This window comes from Eriocheir sinensis, chromosome 1 (assembly GCF_024679095.1).
Source record: "Eriocheir sinensis breed Jianghai 21 chromosome 1, ASM2467909v1, whole genome shotgun sequence".
NCBI lineage: Eukaryota > Metazoa > Arthropoda > Malacostraca > Decapoda > Varunidae > Eriocheir > Eriocheir sinensis.
Window position 1 is genome coordinate 11622279 of NC_066509.1, and position 7500 is coordinate 11629778.

Below are 7500 nucleotides of genomic sequence, written 5' to 3' on the forward strand. Positions count from 1 at the left end.
AGGACACACACACACACAGAGAGAGAGGAAAATTAGATACCCTGGGGATTTATGAGGAAAGGAATATGAGGAAATTTTGCACTAAACTCTGAAGTAATATTCTGTACTTTTAGTTTGAACTGTATTGCCTCTGTTATGTAAATTGTAAGAAGCTTTAAATAACCTTTCTCTCATTTCAGGTGGAAGTCTTTGGGGCGAATTCCAGGAACGAGGGAGAGAGCGTCAGGTGTTCAGCAGCACGTGTAATTAGCAAGCTTCTCCTCCTTGCTCGGCGTCCCCAGGCAATCCAGTCAAGCTAGACAACAATCAGCGTCACGCAATCTTACAAGCGGTCTATTTACCATTCCCCTTCCTCCCGATCCTATAATTTCCTGCCTGTTAAAAGAGGTCCCAACACCTCCTTCCTCTCCTTTACTGTTGCATTCTGCCTCTTCCTACCATCAGTTCGTCCAGGAATACTTGTGAAACGACTATTTTATCATGCATTACTAAACATAATCTTGTCATTACCTAGAGAAAGTTTGCGGTTCTTTACCCTCAGCACTACAGCTCTTATTTCAATGCATTCTTCCTTTTGTAATGTATGTTCCTTCATAAACAAATAGTGATAGATACCTTTTTTTTTTCGTCCTAACCTCATTCTCTCTCTCTCTCCCCTCCTATTCCTTATTTTATTTCTTTTACCAACCAGGAATACGATTAATATTACATCCCTTCTTCAATCTACTGACTTGTAGCTTTCCAAAGGTAGTTTATGCCTCCCTGACTTTCCTCACGCATCCCTAACACGTCGCTGCCCTAACAAGATGTCGGGGAAGGCTGGCTCTCCCGGAGACTCCCGGACGCGGCCCTGGCAGGACTCGTTACACACGGCAGGACAGGCTCTCAACTTCCTCCTGGCGTCTGGCACGCTCTCAGACGTCACGCTGATGGTCGGTCGAGAAGGTAAACAGTTCAGGGTGAGTCCCTTTGTTGCCTTGACTGCCGCGCTCTGCTCTTCGTGTACTGTCTCCGTCCTCCTTGCTTACGGCTTAAAGAGCATTTTCCGCAGCACAAGGGGAGAAACACACAAACACGCACGCACACACAAACGAGGACACACACACACACACACACACACACACACACACACACACACACACACACACACACACACACACGCAGAGGGTAAAGCATATAATTTACATGAACTACGAGAATAATATGTTATTACAGCAGTTTGTGAGTATGTATTCCTACAACAGCTGTAAGAACAGATCACCACAGCAGAAGAAATTCAATATGAGAGTAAATATACATTATTACAACATTACTGTCCAATATTACCCATTTGTCATGAACATATAGCTTCTAAAAACGCACGCTTTCGTTTGTTTGTTTGTTTGTTTGTTTGTTTGTGTCTTTCACCATGGTCTGATCACGCGCAGAACAAGACCTCGCCGGCCAGTGCCCTTCCCGAAAGAAAAGTGACGGATCTTTGGATACGGCTGGAACCTCAAAGTAGACCCAAAACACACCCGGGAGGCGGGGCACAACTCCGACCTGACACTCGGACTATTCACTGCTTGGAGGATAGGGGAAACGGGTTACAGGAGAATGTCCTTTCTTTTCCACTCTGTCTGGGAATCGAACCTGGGACCTCTCAGTTATGCGTATAGTGTGTTAACCACTGCACTGTGTGTGTGTGTGTGTGTGTGTGTATAAGCCACCATGGACTGGATAGCCAAAGTTACATTTACTGAATAAATATTTTGCCTTCGCTTTTCCCTACATACACGCACGACAATATTTCCACTATGACAAGCTATTTCTTTTATTTTATTTCGATGGAATGAATAGAAAACTTTTAGAATTACCCATAGTATATCTGTCCGTAACACGAGCATTTTATTAAAACTTTTAGACTTGTGTGGTTAGTGAATACGAGAATAGTCGCAGCTGAGGCCAACACCAGCGAGGGAAAGCAATGAATACGCGATGGTGCACTGGGCCCCGGCAACGCGGAGTAAATGAAGGAAACCACTGGCCTCCGGAACACTTGTTTGCATGATAACTGCGTGCGGCCCAGTCAGGCACCCGCCACGACCTGGGCAGTGGCTGGGAGAGGACAGTAGAGTTGGGTTGAACTGCACACACACACGGAAAAAAAAAAAAAACACAGTTGATGGAAAAGCGGAGGTGCAAATGTCCATAGCGTTTGGATGATATCGTAACACAAAATGGCGACTCATGGTCCTTAACGTATATTGAAATGGAATAAGAATATGAGTTTTGTAGAATGTTTTCCCGCACTGCCAAGGATAGGAACCAACGAGCTTGAAGTGTTTGCTGCCTCGCCGGGGACAGTCAGCAAAACCTTGTGTGGCCGCGACGGTATGCATGTATGCAGGTGTGTTGCCCGGCAATGGTCGTGCGTGTGTGCGTGAGTGCGTGCGTGCGTGCGTGCGTGTGTGTGTGTGTGTGTGTGTGTGTGTGTGTGTGTGTGTGTGTGTGTGTACAAAACACACACACACACACACACGCACACACACACACAGGGAGGTATTGTAAAGGTTAGCATGTTAGCCTTACAGTCAAGAGGTAACGGATTCCATTCCAAGGTGGAGAGGAGGGAACGGGTAGTCTCCTTTTATCCGTGCCCCCTGCCCGCCCAGCAGTGAATAGGAACCGGGTGCCAGACGGGGTCCAGCCTCACGGGTGTGTGTGGGTGCGATGTGAGGTCCCAGCCGTACCCAAAAGTCCATTAATTTGTAGCTCTAAATTCAAAACAAGAAGGGTACTGGCTGGTAATCACGAATCCAGCATGTAATCAGATCATGGCGAATAATCCCATTCCCACTCACCCACCTACAGTTCTAAGGCTCCAACATAGGCGGTGAAGAAGCATCGCGCAGTTTTTAATCTAATGAAAAAAGCTAGTCGTCTGAATTTTGCATGTATTGTTCAAGCCAGGGAGACAAGGCAGGCGGGCGAGGCCAGGGCAGGGGCTGAAGCTGGTGGAATTTTTCGCATTTAGTTTTCACTTTCTTTTTTACCGGACCATGTTTTTGCCACTCAAGGTCAAGGTTTTTGAAATATAAAAATCATATGTCGTCGATACGTTTTTTTCTTCCTACGCAGTATGTGTTTTTTTCGTTAATATCTATTTATGGGTATTTAGTGAATTAAATTTATGAGCCATTAATTTGTTTAGCCGGAGATAAATTAATGACCGAATCTCTCTCTCAGGTTCACCGCCTCGTCCTGGCTATGCGCAGCCCCGTCTTCGAGGACCTGCTGCTCCTCAACACCACCAGCAAGAGCTCCGTCGTCACGCTCAAGGATGACTCGCCCTCCGCCTTCTACTGGCTCCTCAACCACATCTACGCCGACAAGAGCGACATCGACAGTACAGACCTCGCCCTGCAGGTGCTCAGGTGGGTGTTTGAGGGTCACCTGACAAGCAATCTTCGTTATTAAAGACTGAAAAAATAATGTTGACATATATATTACTTTTTTTGCTTTTATATTTTCTGGTGCCAGAGAATAGCACTAACAAGCACATAAAGAAAGCAAGATTGTGTGTTACGTTACAATAGAGACACGCTATATAAAGAAAATGGAAAATCGTTGCCTAGTTAAAGTGAATTTCTTACACCCTAATAAATCTTTCGGCAATAAAATTACTCAAATGAATCATATCAACCCCGAGTTACGGCGTTACATGACAACATATCAACGTTATCTTAGACTAATATAAAATGCAGTGCTATAAAATAAACGTCTTTAAGTAGAATCAATACCTTTACATTAGAAAATATCAAAAGAACTTTAATACGAAACAGAAATGAGAGAGAGAGAGAGAGAGAGAGAGAGAGAGAGAGAGAGAGAGAGAGAGAGAGAGAGAGAGAGAGAGAGAGAGAGAGAGAGAGAGAGAGAGAGAGAGAGAGAGAGAGAGAGAATAAGAGAGAATAAGAAAGAATAAGAAAAACAGAGAGAATAACAGGCAGAGACAAGAACAGACAGAGAGAGTCATCCATGTAATCCATTTAAGAGGAGAAAATGAGGACACTTAAACATCCACCCTCCCCCATCAACACACCCAGTTCGTATTCATAAGAGGATGACAGGAGGGACGGCGAGGGCAGCGGGGGAAGGGGATCCGGACACGAGAGGGGACTCACACTCCTCAAGGCGACGCAAAGGAACGAGACATTTAACTCACGTCCCTTAATTAAACGCTTGAAAAGTTTGCTGGGAGTTTGTCGGGACAGCGGGTGTGGACGTGTTTTATGCTAATTTCCCTTCCTCTTTGAAGTTAGTGCGCAATTATAAGTTTTTTTCCCCTCTCCTCTTCTATAGCAAAGAGGGTTTTGGTCTATAAGTAGAAGAGTCGGAGGTGTTGTGAAAGTGAGGGGAGGAAAAGTTTGTGTGTGTGTGTGTGTGTGTGTGTGTGTGTGTAGGCGCAAGTGCTTAGCTGCGTATAATTAAAAATATAACAAAAGAAAAAAAAGGCGCAAAATATAACCAAAACAACTCTCTTAACAACTTAATGAAGAGCATTTTGACGTTATTATCTCCTCACCTTTTCCTTCCTCACAGCCTGGCGGACAAGTACATGGTGGCCAGCGCTTATGACATCTCCATTAAGGTGAGCAAAAGGCGTCCCCCTACTTCTCTTCCTCCTCCTGCTCCTCCTTACTTCTCGTTCTCCTCCTCCTCTTCTTTCTTCTTCGCTTCCTTCACTTGCATAGCCTCGTTTTCTTACTCCTTCTCCTATTTCTTGCCCTCCTCGTCGTCTTCCTCCTTCTCTTCCTCCTTCTTCTCTTTCTCCTATTTCTCCTTTTTCATTTATTTCTCCTTTTTTTTTCCTACTCCGCTTACATTTTATTATCGTTCTCTTTCTCCTCCCCTCTTTATATGCTTACTCCCACTCGCCATTCTTTCATTATTTCTCTCCCTCCACTTCCTAATATTGGCTAAATTTTTCTCCATCTCCTTCGTTCTCCTCTTCCTTTTCGTCATCGTCCTCCTCCTCTTCCTAGGTGGACGCGGCCTATACCATGGGAAGCGTTGCCCTCCGGGGTTTATGTGCAAAGTTGAGCAAAATTCACGGTTTATATTTATTTTCGGGATGGCGAGGCGGAAGGCTAATTATCACGAGCGCCGAGAGACACGCGGCAGCAGACGATAATTATTTTTTTATTGCGATCAACAGCTGGAAGAAAATATTAATTATTGACTTTAATGATCCTTCTCCAATCCACTTTATTATTAGTTTCTTTTCAATTTTGTGCTAGCATTGGTATTGCTAATATTTTGTTTTTGTTTATCATTATTATTGGTAATATTATTTTTGTTCGCATTATCATCAATTATGATTATGATTCTTATTAGTATATCATTATTATTATTAATACAATTACTGCTATCGTTATTATGAGAGAGAGAGAGAGAGAGAGAGAGAGAGAGAGAGAGAGAGAGAGAGAGAGAGAGAGAGAGAGAGAGAGAGAGAGAGAGAGAGAGAGAGAGAGAGAGAGAGAGAGAGAGAGAGAGAGAGAGAGAGAGAGAGAGAGAGAGAGAGAGAGAGAGAGAGAGAGAGAGAGAGAGAGAGAGAGAGAGAGAGAGAGAGAGAGAGAGAGAGAGAGAGAGAGAGAGAGAGAGAGAGAGAGAGAGAGAGAGAGAGAGAGAGAGAGAGAGAGAGAGAGAGAGAGAGAGAGAGAGAGAGAGAGAGAGAGAGAGAGAGAGAGAGAGAGAGAGAGAGAGAGAGAGAGAGAGAGAGAGAGAGAGAGAGAGAGAGAGAGAGAGAGAGAGAGAGAGAGAGAGAGAGAGAGAGAGAGAGAGAGAGAGAGAGAGAGCATTTTCCTACATAGAGATGCAAATACATTCAATTTTCGGGCAATAGGCCGTCTAAATATTCATGAGCACAATATCTGAGATATCAAAAATCTTCATACTTTTTTTTACGTTCGGCCTATAACGCTGGTAGGCTTTCTGACGGGGCCTGCTGGTCGGCCCCAGTCTGTTAATGACGCAGGAAAGTGTTTATATAGCGGCGTCATCTTGCTTGCCTCATGCTGCACCCCGGACCTCCACATAATCCTCTTTAGAGAGTTTTGCTAGAGTCCAGGATGATAGGTGGTGATCAGGACAGGATGTGGGTAGTCTTAGGCCACTCGGCGATGACTGAAAATAGTCAGCTTGTAGCGACGGGCGAGACTTGAACCCGGATCCTTCAGCATGATGACCATTCAGCCACAGCCTCCCAATTACATCACACGCTCGAGTGGACACAAACACATGATGAACTTGAACTCTAAGCTTGGAGTCAATGCATTGTTGAGAATGGCTAAGAGATAAATAGACATTCATATAACAGAGCGGCAACCGAGGAAATACAGTAATCAGTGTCAACAGAGAACTATATAAGGAGAATAAATGAGAAAAAAAAGTTTTGTTGGGTCATGATAGAATTCACTACCATCTGACAGCGCGAAGGAGAAAACATTGGGAAAGACCTTTGTTCCGAAGTGGGCAAATAATGAATGATACTCATCAGACTGCGTTGATTTAAGCTGTACAGGTAGGAGAGCTTGCCATTGTTTCACATGTTTTAGTATATACATTCATGTTTATAGAAATATGACTGTCAGCTCATTTTTTTTATTATTGTTTGTTGTATTTTCAAGAGTTCATAGAGGTGAAACTATGAGAAAGGTAGTGATCATTTTTTCTATTCCTTGTGTGTTTGTGAGTCAGCTATGGGAAGCAATAACCAATACAAAACATTGAACAAGTCCTCGAATACTACAAGTCTGCCCTTACGAGGGGACCATCAGGACTCCCCGGCTCATAAAAATCGTCTTTTTCTTCTCTTTCCAGTTCCTGCAGAATGTTGTGAAGCGGAACAATGTGCTCAAAATTTACAAGTACGTGGTTCATCTGTTTCCCGACAACGAGTCTCTGAGGAACCTTTGCTCGAGGGTAAGAGCCATTTTAAGGGGGAAGCGGAGGACCAAGGGTGGCGGGAGAATAGCATGGAATAAAATATGAGGCTTGAGGAGAGGACGCGGGCGGAACGGGGTTGGGAGGGATGGGACGGAAAAATAAGGGACATGGAAGTGAGCGAAGTGCGTGAGGGGGAACAGTAAAGAAGAGACAGAGGCAGAAGGATCACCATGGCAATTCATTTCTGTGCTAAAGGAGGAAGATGCGATTTGGGACTGAGTAAGTGATGGTGTCTGCATGGGATTAAATAGGGAGCGCACGCTGGCTGGCTCCTCGCCGCTATTGGAGGGCGAGGCGTAAAATTCTAACGACATGTATCAGTAGGAGGGCGAGAGAGAAGGAAACTGATAGTGTGCGGAGTGAAGATCATTATATATATATATATATATATATATATATATATATATATATATATATATATATATATATATATATATATATATATATATATATATATATATATATTCCCCCTTACCTTGAGAAATGCTTCAGAGATGGGATTACTTTGTCAGG

The 7500-nt window shown here is 43.9% G+C and overlaps 1 protein-coding gene across 4 annotated transcripts in view; it reads left to right on the forward strand.

Moving 5' to 3' along the window:
* LOC126995118 (BTB/POZ domain-containing protein 1-like) overlaps positions 1-7500 on the forward strand; it is a 30613-nt gene that overhangs the window by 13509 nt on the left and 9604 nt on the right. Inside the window, exons 2-6 of one of the 4 annotated variants that reach the window (XM_050854423.1) lie at positions 180-242; positions 807-959; positions 3229-3416; positions 4582-4630; positions 6862-6963. In XM_050854423.1, the coding sequence (XP_050710380.1) occupies positions 807-959; positions 3229-3416; positions 4582-4630; positions 6862-6963 (492 nt within the window). In that variant the 5' untranslated portion in view covers positions 180-242. Of the gene's footprint in view, positions 1-179; positions 960-3228; positions 3417-4581; positions 4631-6861; positions 6964-7500 lie in introns of those variants that run through there. The other 3 variants (XM_050854415.1, XM_050854439.1, XM_050854429.1) reach the window with 3 other exon arrangements.